The sequence below is a fragment of the Phallusia mammillata genome, chromosome 1 (genome assembly GCF_965637545.1).
Source record: "Phallusia mammillata chromosome 1, kaPhaMamm4.hap1.1, whole genome shotgun sequence".
Lineage (NCBI taxonomy): Eukaryota > Metazoa > Chordata > Ascidiacea > Phlebobranchia > Ascidiidae > Phallusia > Phallusia mammillata.
The window spans coordinates 22,036,694-22,063,218 of NC_137252.1; the positions used below are offsets into that span (position 1 = coordinate 22,036,694).

At 39.3% G+C, this 26,525-nt stretch overlaps 4 protein-coding genes across 4 annotated transcripts; 1 reads left to right on the forward strand and 3 right to left on the reverse strand.

The window, feature by feature from the left end:
• Positions 1-346: 346 nt before the first annotated feature.
• On the reverse strand, positions 347-7,966 carry LOC145232673 (ribosome quality control complex subunit TCF25-like). Its single transcript, XM_080097340.1, has 15 exons — positions 7,775-7,966; positions 6,898-7,056; positions 6,660-6,790; positions 6,103-6,288; positions 5,425-5,521; positions 5,049-5,148; positions 4,691-4,784; positions 3,977-4,069; positions 3,701-3,806; positions 3,413-3,544; positions 3,177-3,259; positions 2,613-2,771; positions 1,785-1,875; positions 1,626-1,705; positions 347-888 (listed from the first exon to the last, which is right to left on the reverse strand). Exons 1-15 carry the CDS (start codon positions 7,898-7,900, stop codon positions 651-653), a joined length of 1,875 nt encoding a protein of 624 aa, XP_079953466.1. The 5' UTR covers positions 7,901-7,966; the 3' UTR covers positions 347-650.
• On the reverse strand, positions 7,936-11,037 carry LOC145232681 (GPI-anchor transamidase component PIGT-like). The gene has a single exon (XM_080097353.1). It carries the CDS (start codon positions 10,334-10,336, stop codon positions 8,693-8,695), a length of 1,644 nt encoding a protein of 547 aa, XP_079953479.1. The 5' UTR covers positions 10,337-11,037; the 3' UTR covers positions 7,936-8,692.
• A 3,107-nt stretch (positions 11,038-14,144) lies between these two features.
• Positions 14,145-15,459, reverse strand: LOC145205525 (uncharacterized). Its single transcript, XM_080078265.1, has 3 exons — positions 15,332-15,459; positions 14,334-15,089; positions 14,145-14,206 (listed from the first exon to the last, which is right to left on the reverse strand). The coding sequence occupies exon 2, from the start codon at positions 15,087-15,089 to the stop codon at positions 14,343-14,345; it is 747 nt and encodes a 248-aa protein (XP_079934391.1). The 5' UTR covers positions 15,332-15,459; the 3' UTR covers positions 14,145-14,206; positions 14,334-14,342.
• Positions 15,460-20,630: 5,171 nt separating this feature from the next.
• On the forward strand, positions 20,631-21,909 carry LOC145204851 (uncharacterized). Its single transcript, XM_080077458.1, has one exon. It carries the CDS (start codon positions 20,838-20,840, stop codon positions 21,402-21,404), a length of 567 nt encoding a protein of 188 aa, XP_079933584.1. The 5' UTR covers positions 20,631-20,837; the 3' UTR covers positions 21,405-21,909.
• Positions 21,910-26,525: the final 4,616 nt, after the last annotated feature.

Consider the following 26,525-nt stretch of genomic DNA (forward strand, 5'->3'; position numbering starts at 1 on the left):
TCAATCACAAATCGCCCATTATTTATAACTCGACACCAAAAAAGAAAACCCGCAAATTCCTGATTGTTACTTAAGCATTTAACAGGCAGAGGATTAAAACCGTGATTAAGGGAAGGAACTTCGACCTGCAGTTGACCCTTAATAACTTTGTCGCTTTGATCGGCTGCGCGCTTTTGTTCAAGTTCATTGAACCTTACTTGTCGACGTTGGTGATCATTTGTGCAGGTTTCAATTTGGATCGACGACAGGTGCATGTGGTGTTACCGGATTCTACAGGAACACACCACTTAACTGATGACGGTTGCCGACACACATTGGCAAACCGAAAATCTCATTGGAATTCGTATTCGATTTCAAAGACTAAACCAGGCGTTTATTAATGTTTATACTCACGCTGAACAACATACTCAAGTTTTGTAAGCGGAATGCTGCAGTAACTGTAGTACACGCAAAAAGTTTTAAGAAAATCCAGTTTTTGCCAAATACAGTAAAACCACCCAGTGACCGACTTTGAAAATAATTTGCGTGACATAGGCCTACTGTTAAAAGACTTTCTTTTACTTTGACAAATAAATATACACCGGTTTCCCAAACAACAACAAAAACAACTCAAATTGCACTTGACATCATTGTCACCAACTACTCTAATCTCAATCCCATTCTTCATCGAATTCCGCCTCCTCTGCGTCGCCATCTAGCGGTTGTTGGAAAGTGTGCAATAGTTCACGCATCGCGTTCATGAGAGTCTGAACATTGCCACGGACTTCTCCCTGCTCCCCATCAACAGCATTGGGTTCCGGTAGAACTAGTGGGTCTTCGGGGTTAAACCCAGGAAGCAAGGAATGGAAGAACAGACTTACAGGATTCACACGCCGTCCGCTCGATGACCTATGGGATTTTCATGTCATAAAAAATGTATTTTTAAACACATATTTGGTCAAGGAGTCCTCCTTGCTATTTAACGCTGCGTTTGACCTTTATCCGAATCTTGTACCTTACATATTTTTGGGTTAGTAACGTTTAGGACGTTGTGCGGCTATTTTAGGCTTAGCATCCAGGCGCATTTTCCCACCGAGGAAACCAGAAACTCCACTCAACTACGTATTATGACTAGTGATGCACCGAATCGACCGGTTAGCTTAGAACCAAAAACCGAATATTTGGTAGTTATTGCAGAATAATTTCGACCGACCACATCATTTGTAACGTCATGAAACTGTACGCAACAGTTTATCACACGAGGTTTGCTGTTAGGTAATCAGGAGTGCTACAGCAGGACGACATATTTCAATCTCCAATGAAATACTGAATGCATGATGGTTGGACAAAATAAATGTTTTAAAAACACCGCTTAACGCGGTATTGGGCACAGCACAGTTCGAAAGATTGTTGTGTGAGACGTACGTATAGGCGGAAAATCGCGTTTTGCGCTCAAAATACAATTATTATTATTATTATCAGTGATGACATTTCACGGCCTTGAGCCTCAGACTCCATTGTTGGTATTTCAGAACATTATTACAAATGCGTAATCGAATTTTTGTATGTTCGAAATTGTCTTTGTCAAAATGACCAATCCGAATAAGTTCGGCAAACCGAAGCTTCGCTACATAACTGATTATTACCTTGGAGGCCTCGTATATGACGTCACAGTATCACTGGGAGGTAGAGGATCGTGACTTAGCATTGTTCCCATTCTAATATCCTGTAGAAACACGAAAGTAATGATTGTGAGTTTTTTAATCCAAAATTGCTCACACAATATATAATATATATGTTTTTACCAGAGGCAGTAGAGAGCTGACTCCATCAATTTCCGATATCATGGCATGTCTGTAAACATTCAACGGCGGTTTTTGATACCGCGTTTTTCTTCTGCAAGGAAAAAAATATAATGTTGTAGGGATGTGCCAAAAAAGTGCAAATCTTCATGTTCTGTTTGGTCGAGCACCGAGCATCTCAAGTTAATGCTCTGTGCATTATGACGTTACAAAAATCAGCTCTACAACGTCTCTTACGTCACCGGTGGTGTATTAAGCTGTACATCACATGAATTACGCGTTTTCAAAAAATCATTCGTTTTCGTTCATAGATACACTTTCGAACACTAGTTACGTGTGTTAGCAGGGCATGAGTATGCAAAATTAAACACTTTAGCCGCTAGTGGCAAAACCATTGGGCCACAGATTGTTGTTGTTGTTGTTTGTTTGTTGTTGTTGTTTGTTTCATTTTTATCCTCGGTGGGTGGGCAACGCCTGAATGCGTTATGCTCACAAAGAGTCCGCCGTCGAGCTGCGTGTTTTTATTGCAAGTCCGTTGATCAATTTAGTTCAACTAATCGGGAACCACTGGGTTGGAAAAATGCCACTTAAGTTTCTTGCTCAAGGAAACATAAGCGACCGATAGGATTAGAACCCATGACCTTGTGATCACAAGGCGGTTGCGCTAACCACTCGGCCAACTTGGCGGACGATTGAATTGAAAAACATGGCGCGTCTCCACAATAAATCCACAAACTAATTAATATCAAAAGCAGTAATAAATATAATGAACAAAATCAACAAACAACAAAGATTTAGCAGTAAGGGCATGAAGTTATTACAACTACTTACTTCCTTTCACTGTCTATAACAAGCGGTTCTTTGTCGTTAACTCTTTGCATAGCAACATTAACATTTCTCTCCAACCAAGTCATAACATCAGGGGCTTTCCACATCAAATAACATCGTCCGACGTAAAGGTGACAAAGGATGGACAGACCGGCAGGTGAACTGCAATTAAAAATAACAATAAGATTTCAATAAACTTTTTCAGGCAAATTTACATTGGAAAAATAATATCTTATTAGACAGACTTAAGTTGGACAGAAGGCAATGACTCATCATAATAAATAAATATAATTTGTAAATAACACAAGCACTTGGACTCATGACCTGAGGTACTTGGATGCAAACAAACTCAGCACACACAAAACATTGATTGGCCTAACTTGCAAGCAAAACCATGCTAATGTTCAGTGAATAAAATTAGTAATATCCAACCAGCAATTCACACCACATGTACACAAACACCATTATTCCAACCTAAAATGCAATGTTTTGAATTTTTATTTAGGGTGTAAAAGAGTTTTTAAAAGATTGTGGAACTTATACTTCTATTGGTAAGCATTTTCTTACCTTTCTGTAGTTTTGAAGTGAGGACATGCAGTGACCTTTTTATCAGGTTGAACTGAACACTTATCTAACAAAGCAAGCAAAACCTGCAAAGTCACATGAATGGTAAAAAAATCGGAATATAGTATATTTTGAAAACATGTAGTTTGTTTCAAAATATGAAAACAATGTGACATTGAACACAAATATACACCAAACATAAGTACACAGACTGTGCCAAAACATATTTTAAAACTTACTGATGGAAACATGATGAGTGCATCCTGCAAGCATTTGTCAGCCTTAACCAAATCCCCCTCTTGATTCAAGTGAAAATGTGCAAGTGCAATAGAATAAGCCCAGTTTGGAAGCTGAGGAAGGTTTCTGGATGCCTTTCAAATCAAATATTAATTACATTTGCTTGTAGACAAATATGAAATAAAGTATATATGATGTGTCTCTACAAAAAATTAAAAATGATATTAAAAATTACACAGAGCTAAGTTTTTTTAAAGCAGTAGAGCAATCTTTAAACTTATTTGAATTACCCCCCATTCCTGTGCGAATCTGATCATAAATTTGTATTCTGCAGCTCGTAAGGCAAAATAGTCAAGGAGAAGTGAGACACCAAGTGGATCATTGTCAGAATCAAGGCTGTAAATATAAACATAAATAAAAGTATTCTAGAACAACAAAAATATAGAGATTTTAAATTTTAACACTAAAAATGATTTAAAAAAAAAGATTTTAGCAGTGCTAGTCACAATTCAAATTAGAGAAGACAATTACATAATTGTTAAATGTTGTGAAAGAAACAAACCGACCTCAACAAAACTTTGGCAAGTTCCAATGCAGTCCGATTGCAACCCCTTTGAGCCACAAAGTTCATGTGTTTGTACAAGGCTAGAAACAAACATCTAGAAAACATGTTTATGTGTGTTGACTTTCTTGAAAAGCTTTAAATATCTTTGCGTTCCGACCCAAACATCCTGACTCTTGCTGTTGTTTAAAATATTTTTTGGGGGTGGGGGATAATTCGATCTACAGCAGCAAGCAAATCAAACAATAAACCACAATAATCTAACTTGTTAAATTTGTATCCTGTATTAGCTTTAAATTTTTTCAAACCTTAAAGACTAGCATGGCAAACACTAGGACAAGAAGGCACTGAACAAAACACAAGACAAGTCATAATCAATTCAACCTAACTTCATCTACATCTATTTTAAACACAGCAAAATTGTATTCATAGTGTCTATAAGGAAAAAAATCGTAAAAACATTATTTGGTGGCATGACATCAAACCAAGCATTTATATTTCAAGTTTATTTTAAGTGGCCAAACTAAAAATCTCAAAACATTTTGGCAGGGACACTTATTAGTTGTGGTGACTGGCAGCATGAAAAGTGGCTATGGTACCATCCTCAAAAGTAACATCTCAGTCAATATGTCAAACATTCTAACTTAGTGAAATCAAAATGTGCCTACCCCTTTTACACCATATATTGTTGGTTGTTTAATTTTTACTTGGGACAAACCTGTTTTCAGGATACTTGTAGTCAAGTCTGCACAAGCCTGTTGTGAGATTAAAACAAGGATGAAAAGATCGCTCCAAACAGTATAAGGCACGCTCTGTAAGAGACAAAAAATAATGTAAGAACATTTTAATAACATATCACATAAAATATGTTGCTAGACTTTTTTCAAACTGTTTACCCACAACACTTTTGTGCTGAAAAAGAAAAAATGGCAATAACACTGTTTAAGAAGGTTTGTATTGACTAGCATACAATCAGCCATGGACACATTGTATTTACCATCTTGTTTTTGTACAAAATACCAAGAGACAAACAACTTTAGAGTATGTTACCGAATTATAAAAAATTTAAATCCTACCAATAAGTTCTCTGGCCATTTTGATGTCATCATGAACTTTGTACACATCACTGAAAGTAACCAGTGAGTCAACATGATAGGTATGACGTTCCAGCACTGACTACAAAAAAAATATTTCATGAAAACTTTTCCAAATAGGATAGTCATTAAATGGCTTATGTTACATAACGCAACATAAGATTTACTTTATAGAAACTTCTTGCACTTGTACTTCATGCACTTGTACAATTAAAAGCACATGGTACAGCTGCAGTTATAATCGAAATGTCCAAAAGGAATTTATAATAATCATGTAATCTAACTTGAAAACATCCCCTTTTTTACAATTGCAGTACACAAATACAATCTTTGTAATAGGTGATCATTTGAAACTTACTGCAATATTTCTATGATCTGAAGTTTCAACAGCATCGAGAAATTTAAACTGGACATCCTGGTAATCTCTGGAGTGTTCATACTTAAAATACTGCACACTAAAAAATATAATTAAATATATACAATACTTGAGTGTTTCTGAAAAAACAGGTGTCATCAAATGTAGATAAGGTAATTTAATAAAAACACTTTGTTTACATGATGCTAAAAAATATAGACAAAATATTAATAGCCCATTTGAAAAAGTATTAAAAAATGGGTCCAACACATCTCAAGGGAACTAGAAAGCTTTTGTCATATAGTTTTTGCAGTTTACAACATGGCTGTTATGACATGGATTTCTGTAAGCAGAAACGAATGGGTCCACATGTATTTTTAAATTGGTAACTGTATTAATATGGCATAATCATTTTTACTTTGAGAAGACCAATTAGTAAATGGCACTAAAGGTATTCATGGAATTCAACCCAACAATCGGGGTGAAAATTTGCAGTTCACTACTTTTTATATCTGTCATATGTGAAAAATTCAATACATTTGCATTCTCCTTTGACCAAAACAGAGAAAGAAGTTCAAATTACACAGAAAAGAAGTATGAATAAACAAAACAACCTGTGTTCCCTTTTAGGTAGACAACCAAAAATATTCACGACAAATACAGAATCATACGCAAACAAACCCATTTTTTGTCTCTATTAGATTCATAGTAATTCCAGTTCTTCCAAGCTTAACCCAATTATTTTGAGGCTGAGTAAGCCACACTCCACGATTGCTCTTAGCTTGGTTTCTTCTCCTGTATGAAGCATCCTCCATGAGAGCACGGGACCCAAATATCTTCCGTAACTCGTTATCCGGATTGAGAAATCTAGGTTTGTCACAAATAAAAATTAGAAAAACATGCTTTAGCCAAAAGTAGACAAACAATTGGTTGCAACGAGCTTACACCGACTTTGCATTAACCGTAACACATGGAGAGAAAAAAATGCTTCAATAAAAAATAGTTTTATTAAGGAGTATGTTACTGTAGAATGTTACCATATAATGTATTGGTTTGATAAAGCAGCGAAGTGTTTTTGAAAACTTTAAGGAAAAATTATCAAAAAGAGCAAACTGAAATATTCTTTTAAATGGCAGCAGTTGCCGAGTATAATCACTGTTGAAAATTTTGGTCATTAATCACTTATTGGTAGCAATCCAACATCTCAAAACTTTTTGGTTGATGAAAATAAAGCTTACCTGTGCTCTACTGTTAAGACAGATCTTAGGGCTTTTGCATTGGAATCAGTGGTGGAGTTTAAAGGCACCTTCGAAGAGCTTGCTTTTGTTTCCTCAATCACCTCTAGAAGCTTGTCTATGTCCTCATTTATCTAATATGTTATACATGTTTTTATAATCAAAACTGCAACTTGAAACTACTTGCTTAATTGTACATGTGCTGTGTATAACAAAATTGTTTGCTTGAATATTGTCTTACTGTATCCTTTATTTTTGTGTCTTGATTGTTTTTCCTTTTCATTTTCTTGTTTCGTTTCTTCACAGCAGACTGATTTGAAGTGGTGTGAACTGCGCTTTTTGCTGGACTTTCAAGCACTTCATGACTTTCATCATTTGAATATTCATTCTCATCGTTTAACTAATTAGAAGAACATTAATTGTGCTTTAATCACAAAAAGTGTTTTAGGAGTCTATCGAAACCAAGTGGTTGCAAAAATTTAGTTGGCGATGATTCTGTACCACAAGTCACCAATCTTCAACTGTGAGTTAAAACCAAGATCTTATAAGAACATAGTAACTTATAACTGTTTCAGTTTTGTTCAGCATAAACATTGAATTGTGCCCTTGCTGTATAGAAATCATCACTTTTTGAATCTAACAATTGCTTTTTTTCTGAAATCCTCCAAAAAATTGTTTTCAATTCAGCACCAAACATGTTTGTTCGAAATAAATTCACAACACACAGGCACTCTACAACATGACACACACAATATTGTATTTAAGGTGATAATAGTCATAGTCTCTTTTCATTTGATGTTTTAAGAACCAATTTGGATTGTGCACTTTTCACATAGAAATTATCAATCCAGTTGATCAAAATATTTGCTTTAATTTGTCATGTTTACTTTCTGAACAAATTATAGCCAACAGTTTTTGGAATTTGAAAACCACCTGGATTAGTCAGTTCAGTCTATCTATACATGCACTGTTTACATGAAATCTGGATTATCACATAATCTGGTTAAACCTAAACAAAGCTTAGCAAATTGGTTATGCAATTAAATAGATTTGTCTGCAATTGGAAACGTGATTAGCCAGTGTCCCCTAAATTCTTAGCAACTTTAAAATTGACAAACCAGAGCAAATTTGTTGACTGATGGAGCTTCAACTACATCTTCTTCTTCACTACTTTCTGAATGTAGTTTGGCAATCGACATGACATCACCGCGCCCTTGAAGTTTTCGCAAAGCTCGCGATGACATGGTGCAATTAAAGTTTAAATACCTACGTCTAAAAACTGAAAAACAAAGAAAAATTGATTTGGACAAAAAACTTCCTGTGTTTTTGTTGCCTAAAAGCAACCAGACAAACAACTGGAGTTATCTATCTTCATGCCAAAGAAAATATTGTGGGGTTCAAATCTATACCAGTAACAAAATACAAAAAAGCATTATAATCAACTATAACGATTTGGTGGTGACATTTTTGCTCAAAGCCCCTTAAAAGGAAATTTCATAATGAACATACAATACAACACAAATCAAATTATTTTTCCTGTCTTAGAAAATTTTACTGAAAATCAGTCCTTTTCAAAATGTGACAATTCACAGTGCAATTTAAGATTTTACATTTGGAATAGCACACCACAAAAACAGTCCCGTTAAAGCAGTGGTTCTCAACCGTTTTTACTTTCCACAAACACATACACTAATTCGTGCTTTATTTTTTAAGAAAAGACAAAAACCAAACACATAGAAATATTTAATCGCAAATGCAGTTGTGCCAATTCTGGACCGAACTGTTGTGTGAGTTACTATGCTAAACAAAAGATGCTGCGACCTTGCGACCGCTTAAAGTGCGAACCCCAGGCTGAAAAACACTGCTCTGAAGTTTTAATTTGTTTTGAACAGCCAAAAAAGCAAGTGTTTTATGTAATCTTGCATAGATAAATGCAATTAAAACTCGGCAAAAATCACATCATATCTTTTCATGAAAATGTCTTCATAAAACCAGAAAGTTTTACACAAAAAATAAAGCGGTTGCCTGATACTTTTTTACCTAGTATCAGAAGGGTTTTTTTCTTGGTCCAATGCCTTTTTACAAATCTTTTCAAGAAGCCAATCTATTTTTTTCTTTAATGGACTTTTGTGCTTCGGTGAAACTTTTTGCAACCTCCTTGTTGTCAGGTTATGTAAAGATCCAAAAGCAACAGCAATTACCGTACAAACAAGACATATAACATTGTAAGGCATTGAAAAATCAGGAACAGGGATTGTTATAAGTAATGCTTCACTAAATATTCTTTGCACTTTAGAAGAATGATCACGACTTAAATTACCTAGCTCTACTGTTGGTATAGTAAGACAGGCCGGGCTAATGTAGTAACCATGATTTGCATCTGGTGGGTGCTCTGTCCAAGTTTGAAATCCCCTTGTAAATTGAATGTTAAGAACTGTCACTTCTTGAGCCAGTAGCATGAAGACTAACTCAAGTTTGTGCGGAGATTCTCGTATTTTTGCAGGTGCAAAGTTAACAATATCAGGTTGTATTCTATGACCTGACTCAGTTTCAAGTTTTAGTGTATGAAGCTGGGTGTAAAGAAACCATGGCACAACTTGGAAAAACACAACAGTCACATTTTTTGGCAAATTGTTGACTAGGGAACATCTTAAACCTCCTTCCAATCCCAAACCAGTAGGAAAACAATGACTTGTTATACCTTCAGGAATATGAATGGTCTCTAGATGCTGTTTATTCAATTTTACTTTATAGTTTGTGTCAGATGTCAGTTCAAACAGATTTTGAACCAAATAAAATTCCTCAATCTTTTTAATTGGAGGAGATATACTTGCATCGGATGGAACTTTAAATTTTATTACACTGGTGCTTGCAAGAGGGCATGCTGGTTTAATTAGATGTAAAAACAACGACCTTAGTGTGAAATCTTGATGTGTACCTGAACCAATGTCAAACACTACCGAAATGTGCTGTTGCAATTCTACAAAGGTTTTTAGGCAATCTGGACTTTGACACTGGGTCATAAAATGTATTCCAATTGACAGAAATCTGCTGTGATGAAGCTGACTTGGATTTAGTAAGGAAGCAGGTCCTGCTCTGGAGCCACAGGGTAAAAGTTTCATCCAAGGGGTCAAATTTTCAGTGCACAAGTTTTCTCTAGAAAGTGTGCCATAGCGCAAGAACTTATTGTTAGGATATCCACCCTCAAAAGCACCAGTTGGGAAAAATGACATGGTGGGTGTAACAGTCACTGCTTTATTAATGAAATTCAGTGAGGCACAAAACAAACCAGATAGTGCATTCGTAAATCCAATCCAATTTTTATCGACGTCAACCGTGTTGCCATCAAACCACACCCAGAGTTGGGCCCCAGTTGGGGCAGAAGCATGTGGCAAACCCCACTGATGGTTTCGCCATAGACCTTGAGTCATTGTAAAGTGAAGCTCAGCTACTTGATATTTTAGTATTAATTCACCTAATGTTCGTGGAAAAAGATTGTAATGGTGTGGTGCAAACTTGTCACTGAAGTCCCAAATGGTTGTGAAATTGAAAAATGAATATAATTTATTGTTGTTGATAACATCCATAGTTACTGATTCATGATAGGCATCCATTTCTTTGCAATGCACAACCACTGATTGAATGAAGATTGCCCAAACCACAAGTAACTTCAACTTCATGATATTTTTTGCTTTAACTGTATGAAAAAAAAAACATTCAGAAATAGTTATCCTATCTGGAATGAAAACAATAGTAGCAATTTTGTGTGAAAGAATAAGGTTTTGCAGCAATAGTTAGTCAGCATTGAACAGATTGTTGTGACAAAAATCCATTAGGATTTACTCGACTTGAAACTTGTAAAAGCTTAGACAGTGAAACAACTAAATACAGGTGAAACTTGGCAAGGAAGGGTAACACTACGTCACTACATACACAAAAAACATTCAAAAGCGATCTGGTGCCATTGATGTACATCGATTGTTTTGAACTACACAGAAATAGAAAGACAGAAAGTGAGAGTTTGAACAGCATAAAAAACAAACATGTTAAGAAACATTTCCTGTTTTTCTTCTTTCTAAAATCTTATGAAACAAGAAATTTTACTCCTTTCCTGTTTATTTTTCTTGAATTATTGTGTTATGTTTTTGAAAGTGTCAGCTCAGCCCTAAAACCGTCTGACTATAGATTTCTTATTCTTTTATGCTTAGTGTTAGTATTCTATGTGACTTGTGCTGGTGTGCTTGGCCCAACCGAGCGTGACAACATGTTCCGGTCCTAGAGCATGGTGGACACTGGAGCGTGCTAGTTTGTTGCCACTGGACAGTATGCTGTGGAACGTAATAACCATAAAATCCTGAAACCGTTTAAGTTAAAACTTGATAGGAACCAAACAAACTTTTTAACAATATACCATACAGCGCACGGATGGTTTCTACCAAAGTCTACGTAATAAATATACTTTTGGTTTATCACAAACTTTGGTTCCTACCACTGGTATTCAAGCGTGACGCACATGACGTAACAATGAAATTTCAGGGTTATAGCCAGGGTTGCCATCGACTTGAAACCAAAAATAAGGACAACCGAAAAATTAAATTTGTATGCGAAACGAAACAAACGTTTTTGAACAAATCTTTGCATTTATGCGAGTCCTGACATATCACTTGCAATATTTTGGCTATAGTAATTGTTGAAAATAAGACAAAATAAGGACTCCAGTCAAAAATAAGGACATTTCTCAGAAATAAGGACAACGAACTTTTCTAAGACATAGCCCTTCAAAATAAGGACAAATCTTAGAAATAAGGTCGGTATGGCAACCCTGGTTATAGCGGTAGCAGTGGCGTATCTAGGATCGTTTTTTTTTTTTTCACGGGGTTCGAACCCAGGACACTCCCGGGGACGAATCCCGATCAAGTTTTTTTTTTATGTCTGTATGTGGGTCAGGCGCGCCAGACCATTCGGCCAAGTTCAGGGGGGGGGGGGGGGCAACAATATAAAATATCTTGCGCCACCTTGCGGTGACAAGTGCGCCACCTTGCGGTGACAAGTGCGCCACCTTGCGGCGACAAGTGCGCCACCTTCCGGTAGACTGTGTAGACCTCTCTGTTAGCACCTGTTGTACCCACTAAACTCGCAATATCAACTAAATGCTGGTAAGCCTAAGGCCCTGTGAAGCCCTTACTCTTGCTGTAAGTAACAAACGTTATAGTCACGATTCGATCGTGTTCATGTAACACTTTTTAACACTCGGCACAGTTGTTTCTAACAGTGGTTGCCTCTTAATCATATTGTGAATTATCTTCACTTGTATGAGTGTGACGTAACAAAGCTATTATAAAACCCATTGTGACGTCATACGCGCAGTTGGACGCCAAGTGGCCTGGATTGGCATGCATTGTTTATTGAGATGTGTGACGAACATCAATGCGTTACGCACATTAAACAAAATAGCGCACATTGCTATTCACAGTTTTGTCTGAAATTGCAAGATTTAATACTAAAACAGCCGGTCAAAATTTCTTGAGGGGGGGGCCATGGCACCTTGTCCCCCCCCCTAAATACGCTAGTGAGCGGTAGAGCTACTAACACTGGAATTTGGCTAGCTCCCGGTCTGGGATTTTCTGGTAGGTGGCGCAACAAAGCATAGGCGTTTATGGTGCTGACTCAGCAGTTTGGGTTTATGTTAAGAATAATTACCGAGTCAGCACCATAACCGCCTATGCTCTGTTGCGCCACCTACCAAACCAGGCGTTAGCTGAGTTCCAGTGTTAGTAGTTCTACCGGTTATAACATTCTACGCCTATATCGTTATCCTCTTTGCCAAAAAGCAAGGTGTCCTCCGAGGCTCTGGTTTAACTATATCTAAATAGGAGTACTTGTATTGACTGCAAAGAATTCGTCAAATGTTGGCGCAAAAGTAGCTTTTCATCCAATATGCCAATGGTTCTCAAACTTATACTGATTGCGTACAACCTGGCGACTTTTTCTATCGCTGTGTACCACCTAAATCTTGTTTGAATGTGATACTCTTGACTGCACTAGCTAATTTATGAAACCAGCATGTTAGCAATTCCTAAAAAAACGTCCTAGACATTGGTTCTAAGCAGGGCTGATAGGTTGGGTTAGTTAAACAGCAATTCTTAATGTGGCTTGAATTAAGTACACCAGAAAGCTACTCGCGTACCACCCTAGTAGCCCTGAACCACTGCATTATGCCTTATGACAGGGGTCGCCAACGCCAACCTGCGGCTCCGGAGCCGCATGGGGCTCTTTCATCCCTCTGACGCGGCTCAGTTTCTGAAATTACCAAAAGTTGTTAAGTAACAACATTTTAAGTTCTGTGACGATTATGCGGAACACAAAAGTCGAAAGTTGAAATAATTTCATGGAAGTCGAAAGAATGCAATAACACGAGCGAACCAGTTTCCAGTAGTTAGGTAGGCCATGAAAGGCGTTTCTTTTCCATGAAACGCAAAGTCTGAAAGATACAAACTGGCGGCACGCAGCTTGACATGCAATGCAATGCGAGATGCAATTTTTCTTCGCAGCGTTTGTACGCACGCAATAACACCTGTTTGTTAATAAATTTTACCAGTGCTTTTTTACCATGTGAAACTGGTCCGAATGGCTCTTTGAGTAGTAAAGGTTGGCGCCCCTGCTCTTCCCTATGGCATAGTAGGGTCTACATTAACAGAAATGTCCGTTAAAAATCACCACATTTAATAGTAGCCTAAAATGTTACTATGTGAATACAAAATCAGTAAAAATGAACGGTAGTACTTATCGGTCGCTTTTACACGAGGAAATCAAAGTTTTATCATCCCGCTGGTGCCATGCAGTTTGTAGCCGCGCTAATGTGAACTCCGGTCCGATTTAACTTCTCACTAGCGTTTCGTGCGTAAGTTTGTGTGGCCTATATCCTAAAGCTTTTATTACACCATACACATTTTAATACTTCGATCGTGTCCTAACAGAAAAAGTACTTCGATCGTGTCCTAACAGAAACTTTAGAATAGTTTAGAAAAGCTGCAACTGTCTTATTTTCCAAACGGCTGTCACGTAATTTTATTTCTTTTTTTTGTATTTTTTATATTTTGACTTGGTTCACGGTTGTTTGACTTGGATTATCAAAACGAATACGATACAGCTGCAATTATTTTAGCAATGGTGCCATCAACTATTTTGCTTTACACAAAGTTTTAACGTTAGGCAGCTATCACCGGCTTGGTGATTGTATTATGTCGCTATGTGTCCTTTTACGAAGCGAAAAAAACTCAACTCAACATAGGCTGAATGTTGTTGTTGTTATCACGTTATGGGTGTTAGAGCTCCTGATTTTTAGTTGCATTGTTTTCTAAGCAAAAACTTCGTTATTGATAGAATCTGTTGCTGGGAGCTACCTAAATGTCTGCTTGTATGTAATTTAACGGCTATTTAAAATTGCAAGAGCACATTGGCCACATTGAATCAATATATTTATTTTTTGTGATAATTGCAACATAAAGTAAATATTGAAGAACTATTTCGCCGTGTCATCCTGGGTCCATCTACATTTAAATAACAAAAGAATGTTACAATAAGAAACCAGCACCACCAAATGAGATTATAAAATAATTACGCTGGCTCGGTATTATTATTGTAATCATAAAATGTCAAAAAAGCTGTTCGTTTTACCTATTTCGATTAATAGTAGTATGGCTTCTGGGCATCATAGTAGTATGGCTTCTGGTTGTCGTAGTAGTATGGCTTCTCAGAGTCGTAGTAGTATGGCTTTGCGGAGTCGTAGTAGTATGGCTTCTCAGAGTCGTAGTAGTATGGCTTTGCGGAGTCGTAGTAGTATGGCTTCTCAGAGTCGTAGTAGTATGGCTTCTCGGAGTCGTAGTAGTATGGCTTTGCGGAGTCGTAGTAGTATGGCTTCTCAGAGTCGTAATAGTATGGTTTCTCAGAGTCGTAGTAGTATGGCTTCTCAGAGTCGTAGTAGTATGGCTTTGCAGAGTCGTAGTAGTATGGCTTCTCAGAGTCGTAGTAGTATGGCTTTGCGGAGTCGTAGTAGTATGGCTTCTCGGAGTCGTAGTAGTATGGCTTCTCAGAGTCGTAGTAGTATGGCTTTGCGGAGTCGTAGTAGTATGGCTTTGCGGAGTCGTAGTAGTATGGCTTCTCAGAGTCGTAGTAGTAAGGCTTCTCGGAGTCGTAGTAGTATGGCTTCTCGGAGTCGTAGTAGTATGGCTTTGCAGAGTCGTAGTAGTATGGCTTCTCGGAGTCGTAATAGTATGGCTTCTCGGAGTCGTAGTAGTAAGGCTTCTCGGAGTCGTAGTAGTATGGCTTCTCGGAGTCGTAGTAGTATGGCTTCTGGTTGTCGTAGTAATACGATTTACCCTGACATTGGGCAGCAATTGCCAAAAAGACAGAAAGTTTCAAAATCTGGTTCATCTGAAACAAAAACCTTTTGATTTAAAAATTATACCTAGGTACACTATGCACGGTTTTGAATAATATGACCAAAAAAATTAGAGCCATCAGTATTTGTGTATAAAACATGACTCGTTTCGTCATTTACTTTTGTCATAGCCAAGTCAACAGAATTCCAAACGTAGTCATGTTTAATTCACAAATATTGGCTCTGATTTTGTTGCTCAAAAATAATACCATGCTGAAAAACTATATTTTTTTACCTTGGATGCTTTTCTTGTTAGCTTCGGAATGAGTGAAGATTAGGTTTGGATGCTGCACTTTTATAGTCATTTTGTATCAAACTATAAACAGGAATTGTCTTTTGAATTAGCGATTTCTTAGTTTAATTCTTAAAACTCTAGCGTCATAAAAATATGGAAATCCAGTTTAGTGGTTGCTTATATCATTAACAATTATTGGAAATAGATCAACTCTTCCCAAAAGTTTCGTTGAAACGATTGTTTTCCTTCCACATCTATTCATTGCGAAACTACTCCAGCCACGTAACAGTTTTTACGTCACAATTACATGTAAAAATCTTATTACGTCATTTAAAGTCACAAAATGTTTTTGACATTTAGGGTATATAGTTACCAACTGCTTAAATATGGTGTTTTGGTCCTCCGACCAATATTTTTTCTGACAACTTAAGACCAACCAACATATTTCAATCAATGTGCCAAGAGTAATTTACCTGTTTTGGTTTGACAAATTGAAACTTAACGTCTAGTGACTGCATAAGCGTTTTGCGAGTTAGGATAAACAAATTCACTTATTGCTTTTGTATCCAGTATAATAAATTGGAGCTGTTACATTTGTATTCTATTTCAGTTTTCTCAAACCTTTGTAATTATCACCTATATGATTGCGCTTACGTAGCGCAAGTAAAGCAGTATTAAAAATATTCGGGATTAGTTTCCCTCAAGTTCTTTGAAAAATAATATCAAACTGTTAATTTTTTTTCGGGGATCTGCACCCAAACGTTGCCAAACTTCGGGCAATTAACTTTCAACAGACTGGGAAATATCCCAACAACAGGATCTTCCTGGTTTGTATAACTTCCTTTTCTGGTTTCGGATTTTTATTTTGCAATTTGCACGGATAAAATATAATGAGAACTTTATAGCCAAATCTTGTTATATCAATTGCATCATAGTTCTCTACGACACACCCTTGATGAATTTCAATGCCTTATTGCTTTAAGTGATGCATTGTATATCGTTGTGTTTTCTGGTCAATCTTGTTTTACAGGGCAAGGTTTGTCAAAACTTTTCGTAGTGGCTCCAGCTAAGCTGCCAGTACGGTTCTTGCCTTTTCTTTTTGCAGTAAGTTTAATTAAATCTCCCCGGCCCCCGGCAAGGCCTACATACATATTTGCTTTGTAGTATTATGGTTTGTCTGCAAAAAGGCAATTTTATCCCAGTCACAAGCAAGTGTCCTCTTTTCCACTTGGACTTCACCTTGAGGTTATCCTTTTTATAAAACTTTTGCGGCTGGCGAATATAGTCACTTAGTCTTTGCTTGGCTGCATATCCCCTATGTGGTTACACTGTTAGCCCGCAAATTTTAGAACGTGTTTTATACTTTCGGCAAGCTGCCAGTTACCAGAAATTAAAAAAGTGTGCCGTGTTGGATATACTGAAATTAAGTTTGTCTGCCGTATGAAAAGTGTAACTGGAAACATTTTTTGTAGTGGGAGAGTGCTTGCATTAGCTGACTAGGACGTTTTTAAATCGATGGGATGTATTATTAAAATAATGACGTCACAGTCTCTAGTTGTTGCTCTACTAACGCCTCTGGTCGGCAAGTTTTATTAGTTAATTAATAGTGAAATCGGTTAAATGTTTAATGCACTGTAGGTTTGTTTGGTTTGGTACATGATAATCACATTTTAATTAGTTATTTAATTATAATTGTCTGTGAAACCTCCTGCAAAAGCGCAATTACTAGAAAAGAAAAAAAAAATGAGTCAATGTTTAAACAAAGAGTTTCATGGAATTCTGCGAATTTGTAGAATGTGATATCATGGGGCTTCGATTGTTGTAATTTACCTTTACAACTCGAACGTAACAATCTTTTTTGCAAGCACGACACATGTCAGGCGAATGAGGTTTAATGAATGATGTAGAACCTGACTTCATTATTGCTTAAAAACTCTTCAATCGCCCTCGGATTACACTCTCCTTTCTGGTCACGATCTTCTTCAGCCAATTTAAAATACGATTTTTACTTGTACCAATGAACAACCATCTCGTTTTGACTTACTTCGCTTTATCACCTTGGTCATGGCCTCGAAGAGTTCTTTGTAATTTCGCTGCGAAGTATGCATTTAAAAAACCTGACTGACATCAGGGGGGCATCAGAACCAAGCTTTTTTTAAAAAATCTGCAGAGGTTTAACATGACATATATTGATACATATTTTTTGTTTTTTCGTGAAGCACACTTTTCGTGATCGGCGAAGTGCCTAATTTCCGTTGAAGAGGTTGAGCGTTCTTACTACCGCCAGTGAATATTTGTGGCCATCCCATGTTTATTTCAAGTATCCATATGGCCTCAGTTTGTTTTTGCAAATAATGAAGGTATTAAATTGCTTCGTATTAAACACAACTCGTTTTCTTAACTAACATTTGCGAGAAACACATTATATCAATACACGTTGCTCGTTTGTAGCATTTGTACAAACTCTGTTAAATGGTCGATCAAAGATAAAATTCAATATACAATCAACTAGTACACTAAAAACGCTACTAACATGTTTCCCACTAAATTTTGGTTGTTTTATTTTGCCTAGTAGCCTGCTGCCTACTACAATGACTACAAACATAGCTACAAACAATTGAGGCGTTTTGACAAGATATGTAGATCAGTGGTCGGCAACCGCAGGGCCGCGTCCTAGTAGCGGTCCCCCGAAGAGTTCGTTACCGGGCCGTATAATTTTTCAGGTTTTCCCCTAAGATGTAGATTGTTTGCTACTGCATGGAGTTTATCTCTACCTTGTATAACGACAAGTGGCGTTTTTGGACGAGGAAAAAACAACAGCGACGACAAAATAATTTCAGGAAGGAGTAAAATCAGACGACGAAAAAATAGCTTAAGGAATGTGTAAAAATCGGAAAAATTGGGACCTATAACTTACAAATTTTCCATGTAACGAGTTTGGGCCATATATGACCATATTTGGAAGTGAAAAAAAAATGACGTAGTAAAATTACTCTAAAGTCCTTTTCCTGGGGGACTTACAGGTTTACGTTAAAGCTGTTGTCTGTGCAGATTGTGATGGAGGGTATGTTTCCTACCTATCTCTATGCTCCCTACCTACCGTATATTCATGCGAAACAATGTGTTTAAAGCTAACAATTCGTTAAAAGGACCGGATCTTGTAAAGCTTTCTGTTTTGTAACTTATTTAGAGACAAAACCGCCCTTTTTATCTCTATGATATTTTTATCAAAAATAACACTGTTTGGGTTGGTAACGTGTAACGACATGCTATTGTAACGATTTTAGCGTCTTGTAGCATAACTGACAGTAGTTCTTACAATTCTTTTCCTGGGGGACTTAAAGGTTTACTTTTAAAGTGTTGTCTGTGCAGTTTTGATGAACGAATGCTACATACATTTATGCAAAACAACTTCTCAGCATAACTTAAAGGCTATTTGATAATAATATTCGCATCTTAAAACGTAACAAAAAGTTATTGAAAGGACCGGATCTTGAGAAGCTTTCTGTTTTGTAACTGATTATTTGGTGTTGATACGATTATTTTGTCAAAAATGGTATTTGGGTTGGTAAAATATAACAACATACAATGCAACGCATGTTTGGTGTCACCAAAGATATTTATTGAAACTGTCAGGAATTTTTCTTACACCGATATGGCTATTATATAACCCTTTCAACGCCTACTTCAATATATTTTTGGGTTCTACTTTTGGAACATTCGTCCAAAACTTTTGGGTTCTAACGTTTGGCCAATCGAATTCGGTTGAAAGCTCTCCAAACCGTAAAAACATTGTTTGGTTTTCCCTATACCCGTTGTATTGTTTTTGACACAAAATGGCGTCCATACGGCCAATAGGGGCTTTATAACAATAGGTTAAACGCCTTGTGTTTCATCCAGACTGAGTTTATCTGAAGACCGAGCCGCAGCACCTGCAGTTACGTACTGGGAAAAAATGGTGTGGTTTACTGGTGGGTGGCTTGTCTGGTACATCACGGTCAAAAGTATGATATGTGTACTGCACGAATATGTGGATCTACTAACGCAAGAACTCACAGTATAGACAGGTTCGCTAATTTCTGGTAGGTGACACATGCAAATATTTTAAATGCAATTTCCTTGCCAAATACTCGGTTAGGGCTATTACGGTAGGTCTGAGGATTCATAATAATAATTACAACAAAATCAACCCAACAACGTTAGGTTTTTTTATGCTAAATTCAGTCCTTAACCCCAAAACACTCAATTACGTCACCCACTGAAAACTAGTCAAACATCTTCTGCGCTCCAGTTCTTTTTTGCTATTTGCCAGATCTGGTGCCCGCACGCCAAAAACGTTCTACATTTAACCCATCTTGCCTTGACATAATTAATGGACCAATTGTATCTAGGCGCTGCGCAATGTGATATATATATATACATTTCATCCGTGAAAGGTAACCTTTTGCATGCGGATTAGCTCTTTTTAACCACAATCTGTGCCTCGCTTAATCAATTGTCGGTCATGGTTACAGTGAAGTGGTATTTGGTATAACAGCCTCTGAAACACTCGATCGATTCGTCAAAAAATCCTCGATTAAAATCGGTTGTGTTACGAAACCACGGTCATATGCATCTCATCTCATCTCATGGCTTTCTATAACGGATTTATGTTACTTTGTATCAAAACCAGAAAGCAATTAACTCAGTTTTGTAACACTTGTTTGCTTTTTGCGACATTGTTTCGGGTGACTGGCTGGATTGTCGTCTAGGTCAGTGATCATCAGTGTTGCTAAGCTCGCAGATCACTGAATTGTTAAAACAACTTTGTGTACCAGTTGATGCATAGAAACTATACATGTAAAGAGTTCTGAACAAAACAAATTGATGTTATACCCTTACTTTTTTAAACAGTCATGTTTATTTCAACGTCATAATGCCGCTAATATTCCAAACTACTGGACCTCATAAAATCAAAGCTGTTCATTGGTTTTAGTCTTGCTGCTCAATTCTGAAGCCTGTAAACAGTAGACCTACCATATTTCCATCCCTAAAAAGGAGGACACATTGTCGAAAAGAACATAAAAATAATTCACCCCGCAACGGTAGAGCTACTAACACTGAGCATAGGCTTTGGGCCGGTCTGAGAACTTCTGGTAGGTGGCGCAACGGAGCATAGGCGTTTATGGTGTCAGCTATGTTTCAGCTATGCATAAGACGAGAGTCAGCTATGTTTCGTTGCAGGTTAGCTATCTTGCTGCAACTTAATTTATTCGACAACGGCGCCCCATAGTTTTTAGGTGGTAACTATTCTGTACAACATTTTTTGGGACTATTGTAGCGGCCTCTCTCACTACCGTTATCGTGTGCCTTCATACTACAGCGAACCGGACAGATTGTCTTCTTTCTCTGACTCTCGTCTTATGCGGCGTATTCGCTCATTGTGTTATTCTATTACGATGTACCTCGAATAAACACCTCGCTACATTTGGTGACCCCAAGCGTGCAAAAACGTTATTTTTGCATTATGACAGAAGCCACAAACTCAGAGAACGCTGTAGCAGTAAAGTTACCCACGTTTTGGACAGCTCAGCCACGAGTTTGGTTTCAGCAAGCGGAGGCACAGTTCATTCTAAAAAGCATTGCAGGAGATGTAACGAAGTACTATTATGTCGTTTCGGCTCTGGATCAGGACACAGCAAGCCGTCTTATCGACCTGCTAGAAAACCCGCCAGACGCAGACAAATACGAGACTATCAAGGCAGGTTTGGTAGAAACCTTTTGTCTTTCGCGCCCGCAGAGGGCCATGCGGTTACTTCACATGCCTCCTTTGGGCGACAGAATGCCATCCGCTCTAATGGATGACATGCTTGCATTACTTGGCGATGCAAAGGAATGTTTTGTTTTCCAACAACTGTTTTTGGAGCGATTGCCTGAGTATATCCGCACACGGCTGAGCGGAGAGGAAATTAGCGAATCACGGCTCTTGGCCTGCAAAGCTGATGCGATATGGTCAGGTAATCAGACGCCTACGGAACCCGCACTGTCCAACGTTCGGCGCAATGGGTTTTCTCCCGACCAGCATAAAAAATGAGGTAGGAAGTCTCGATCAGCTTCACCACAGGCGATGCCTGACTCAAAGTCCCTCTGCTTTTATCATCGTCGTTTTGGCAGAGATGCGATTAAGTGTCGTCACCCTTGTGCACTCGCACAGCAGGGAAACGAGGAAGCCGGTCATCCCTAACTGCCACGATGGCCGGCGCAATTGGCAACCTTTTCTTTGTCTGGGATAGCTCAGCAGGTCGGAATTTTCTTGTTGATACTGGCGCAGAGATAAGCGTCATACCTCCCACGGGATTAGAGCGCCGCACCAATCCTCCCGGCAAAACCCTCGTTGCTGCTAATGGCACCCATATCCCGACGTACGGTTCACGTCTGGTATCCATGCATTTACCTTCCAGACATGAGGTCGAATACACGCGTCCTGTATTCGAATACTTTACGAATACTTGCATGGCTGTATTCGAATTCATGAATACTTTGGTAATTTTTGAGTGACAGCAATTCGAATGGTATTCGAATAAAACGAGTCAAGTATTTGTATTCGTGAATTGTTGACCAAACTACAATGACAAGTAATTCGAATACTATTCGAATAAACCAAAGCATGTATTCGTATTCATGAATTCTACGCCCTTTTTAAAGTCCAGCAATTCGAATTGTATTCGAATAATGCGAGTCAGATATTCGTATTCACGAATTGTTTCGTAATGTTAAGGTGGCAGCAATTCGAATTGTATTCGAATAAAACGTGTCAAGTATTAGTATTCATGAATAGTTGACCAAAAACAACAACGTGTAATTCGAATACTATTCGAATAAACCCCAAGCGTGTATTCGTATTCATGAATACTTCGTACTTTTTGAGATGTAGCATTTCGAATTGTATTCGAATTAATAGTTCTAGTTATTTGTATTCACGAATTGTTCAGTTGTTGTAAGAAGCAAACAATTCGAATAGCATTCGAATACACCGATTCGGATATTTGTAGTTGCGGAAAATAGAAGAAATAAAAGCGCCCCGAAACTTCAAAGGCATTCGATCAAAAAGTAACATGGGTTTATTAATTGCAAATTTATTGGTAAAAATGTAAATCAACGAGCTTTTTTTGTCACATCAGTTTGACTGATTTAAGTCTCCGTTATATAAATTTCACCAAATTTACATATGAAATGTTTGCTTCACAAACAAGCTACACCTGTCATGTGCTGAGAACAACCTAATGTTGCAAGCTTTGTTACACAATTCCATTTATGTAACGTCACAATTAAACTTCTATGTGTTATTGTTTCGTAACATTAAAAGAAACTTGTCAAATAAGGTCACATTCACTGCCAATTTGAATTCTATTCGAATCTATTTGGCAAAAATATGTAGCAAAATATTATCGACTACTCCTAGTCTGGAGGCAATCGACAATTCGAATTGTATTCGTAAAAATGTAGTCATGTATTCGATTTTACGTATCTTACATTGCCAAAAGCTGACAACAATTCGAATTGTATTCGTAAAAATGTAGTCATGTATTCGATTTTTCGAATTGTTACGTAACCACATGCTGACAACTATTCGAATTGTATTCGTACAAATGCAGTCATGTATTCCATTTTACGAATTGTTACCTTGCCAAAGGCCGACAACAATTCGAATTGTATTCGTCAAAAAAAATCGTGTATTCGAATTTGCAAATTCTTAAGTTGGCAAAAACCTACAACAATTCGAATTGTATTCGAATAAATTTACATAAGCTTTTGTATTCATGAATTGTTGGTTCAAAAGATAACATCAACTATTCGAATTGTATTCATGCACTATCGAACGAAAGCCAAAATCATTCGAATACAGCACGAAGGTGGCAAAACCTGTATTCGAATGCATTCGAATACGAATGACGAATACGAATTGCCCCATGTCTGTTACCTTCCGGCAAATTTCAATGGAAATTTATCCTTGCCGAAGTTTCTCGACCGCTGCTCGGTGCCGACTTTCTGAGGGCACATTCCCTTTTAGTTGACCTCAAGCACCGACGCCTCATCAATGCCGAAACTTTCTCCAGCGTCGCACTTGACAAGGCCTCTCAATCAGCGCCGAACCTTAATGCTGTTTCCTCGGGCACGTCTGTCTATGCTCGGCTATTGGCCGAGTTCTCGGGAATAACAACTCCCCACTTTTCACAGTCGCTTCCCAAGCATGGAGTTCAGCATTTCATTCCCACTAACGGCCCCCCAGTGCACTCTCGCGCTCGTCGTCTCCCTCCCGAGAAACTCAGCCTCGCTAAAAAGGAATTTCACAACATGCTGCAACTGGGCATTATTCGACTTTCTTCCAGTCCATGGGCCTCGCCACTGCACATGGTTCCAAAGTCTTCCGGTGGGTGGCGCCCCTGCGGCGATTACCGGCGTCTTAACGCAGCTACCCAGCCTGATCGTTACGCAATTCCTCACATTCAAGACTTTTCGGCTCGGTTGGCAGGATCTAGCGGTTTTTTCCAAAATTGACCTTGTTCGCGGCTACCACCAGGTTCCTGTGGCACCTGATGACATCGCGAAAACCGCGGTCATTACCCCTTTTGGCCTTTTTGAATTCCTTCGCATGCCATTCGGCCTTAAAAACGCGGCACAGGCCTTCCAGCGACTGATGGATACGGTATGTCAATCTTTAGACTTTGTGTTCGTCTATCTTGATGACATCCTCGTCGCCAGCAAGTCTCTTTCCGAGCACTACGACAATTTAAAGCGTCTTTTCAAACAGCTTTCCGACCATGGCCTTGTCATCAACCTGGGAAAGTGCAAGTTTGGCGTTTCCCAAATTGATTTTCTGGGGCATCGCGTTGACAGTACCGGCGCCCGGCCCCTTCGCAACAAAGTCGAGGCTATTCAAAGTTTTCGGCGCCCCACCACTGTCAAAGGCCTTCAGGAGTTTGCAGGTATGGTAAACTTTTACCACCGTTTTATTCCTGGCGCTGCACGCATTATGACTCCTATTTATGAGGCACTCAAGGGCAATCCTACAACGTTGCTTTGGAGTGACAGCTTAGATTTGGTTTTCTCGGAGGCAAAAACCGCCCTAGCGAACGCCACGCTGTTGCACCATCCCTTGCCTGATGCACCGACTGCTGTGACTAGCGATGCATCACAGCATTCCATCGGGGCTGTTCTCCAGCAATTTATCAATAATGCCTGGCGACCATTGGCATTTTTTAGCAAACGCCTGTGACCACCGGAGCTCAAATACAGCGCTTTTGACAGGGAACTGCTCGCCCTGCATCTCGCCATTCGTCATTTTCGCTATTTTTTGGAAGGTCGCGTGTTTACCGCCTATACCGATCACAAGCCTCTGACCTTTGCTTTCACCAAAGTGTCCGCTCCGTGGTCAGCACGCCAACAACGTCATTTAACCGCCATTTCTGAGTTTACCACAGATGTGCGCCACATCGAAGGCAAACAAAACCACGTGGCCGACGCGCTCTCCCGCGGTTCCATTGATGCTGTTCGACTCCCACTTGACTTGGATTATTCGGCACTGGCAGCTGCGCAGGTCGCGCCGGAGGTTCAAGCATATCGCACCGCTGTCACTAACCTTAAGCTAGAGGACATACAAATTGATCCATCTGGAACTACAATCCTTTGTGAAGTTTCCTCTGGATCGCCTCGTCCAATTGTCCCAACCTCATGGCAACGCAAAGTTTTTGACATTATACACGGTCTTTCGCACCCATCCATGCGGTCAACACGCAAACTTGTCGCTTCAAAGTTTGTTTGGCACAGCTTAAAACGCCCAGTTGGCCTTTGGGCAAAACAGTGTGTCCGCTGTCAGAAGGCAAAAGTCCAACGCCACGTCCGTGCGCCTCTAGCAAGCTACCCGCCCTGCTATGCACGCTTTCAGCATCTCAACGTCGACATTGTTGGACCGCTTGCACCTTCGCAGGGTAACAGATACCTCCTTACCTTGGTCGACCGTTTTACTCGTTGGCCAGAAGCAATTCCTATGCCTGATTCTACCACCATAACGTGTGCACGCGCATTTGCTTTCCATTGGATATCCCGTTTTGGGGTTCCTGCTGACATATCATCAGATCGCGGCCCCCAGTTTACCTCCGATCTATGGACGGTTTTCACCCAGCTTCTTGGTATTCAACTGCACCGCACAACCTCGTTCCATCCACAAGCTAATGGCCTGGCGGAACGGTTTCATCGCCACATGAAAAGTGCACTCATGGCACGTCTAACGGGCCCCAATTGGGTTGACGAACTACCATGGGTTATGCTTGGAATCCGCACAGCTCCAAAGGAAGACCTGAAGGCTTCATCGGTCGAACTTGTTTACGGCTCTACGGCACCGTTCATGGCGATTTTTTCCGCCAAGAACATCACGAGCCTTCACCCCAAACGGTTCTTCCATCGTTGAAGGCTACGGTGCGTCAACTTGTACCGACTCCAATGTCACGCCACGGCCCTGTCCGCACAACGGTCCCCGCAGCATTGGCCTCCACTCCGTACGTTTTCGTACGGAAAGAAGGCCACAGACACCCGCTTACGCCACCTTACGATGGCCCTTTTCGCGTCATTGATCGAGGCAGCAAGAGTTTCACGCTTGCCATCGGCGAAAGCAACCAGCTCGTTTCCATCGACCGTCTTAAGCCAGCGCATGTCGACCTTACGCAGCCGGTACAAGTGGCCCAACCCCCACGCCGTGGTCGCCCTCCCAATTCCGCGCACCAACCAATGCCGACACAACCGGTGCCATCCGAGAAGGAATCGCATACTTCAGCACCGCCCGATCCGGTTCCACCCGAACCCGTTCCTGCCCTGGCGGATCAACCAGGTCATCAGCCAGAAACTTTACCTTCGGGCCAACACACGCGCACGCGTCAAATTCGCACTCCGTCGCGTTTTATGTGTTAATTTTATTATGTCCGTTTCTGGAGGGGGGTCATGTAGCGGCCTCTCTCACTACCGTTATCGTGTGCCTTCATACTACAGCGAACCGGACAGATTGCCTTCTTTCTCTGACTCTCGTCTTATGCGGCGTATTCGCTCATTGTGTTATTCTATTACGATGCACCTCGAATAAACACCTCGCTATAAATAAACACCCCCCCCACTATTATCATTTCAATGTCACAAGAAAAACAATGAATATGCTAGCACAAGT

What these genes read in the sequence shown, in the direction of transcription:
- LOC145205525 (XM_080078265.1), bottom strand. Translation starts at nt 15,089, where the DNA reads ATGAACCAGATTTTGAAACTTTCTGTCTTTTTGGCAATTGCTGCCCAA.
- LOC145204851 (XM_080077458.1), top strand. Translation starts at nt 20,838, where the DNA reads ATGACAGAAGCCACAAACTCAGAGAACGCTGTAGCAGTAAAGTTACCC.
- LOC145232681 (XM_080097353.1), bottom strand. Translation starts at nt 10,336, where the DNA reads ATGAAGTTGAAGTTACTTGTGGTTTGGGCAATCTTCATTCAATCAGTG.
- LOC145232673 (XM_080097340.1), bottom strand. Translation starts at nt 7,900, where the DNA reads ATGTCATCGCGAGCTTTGCGAAAACTTCAAGGGCGCGGTGATGTCATG. An exon ending in ACACAAAAATAAAGGATACA is followed by an intron (nt 6,791 to 6,897) that starts GTAAGACAATAT and finishes ATAACATATTAG; the next exon opens with ATAAATGAGGACATAGACAA. An exon ending in CAGATCATAGAAATATTGCA is followed by an intron (nt 5,149 to 5,424) that starts GTAAGTTTCAAA and finishes TTTTTTTTGTAG; the next exon opens with TCAGTGCTGGAACGTCATAC.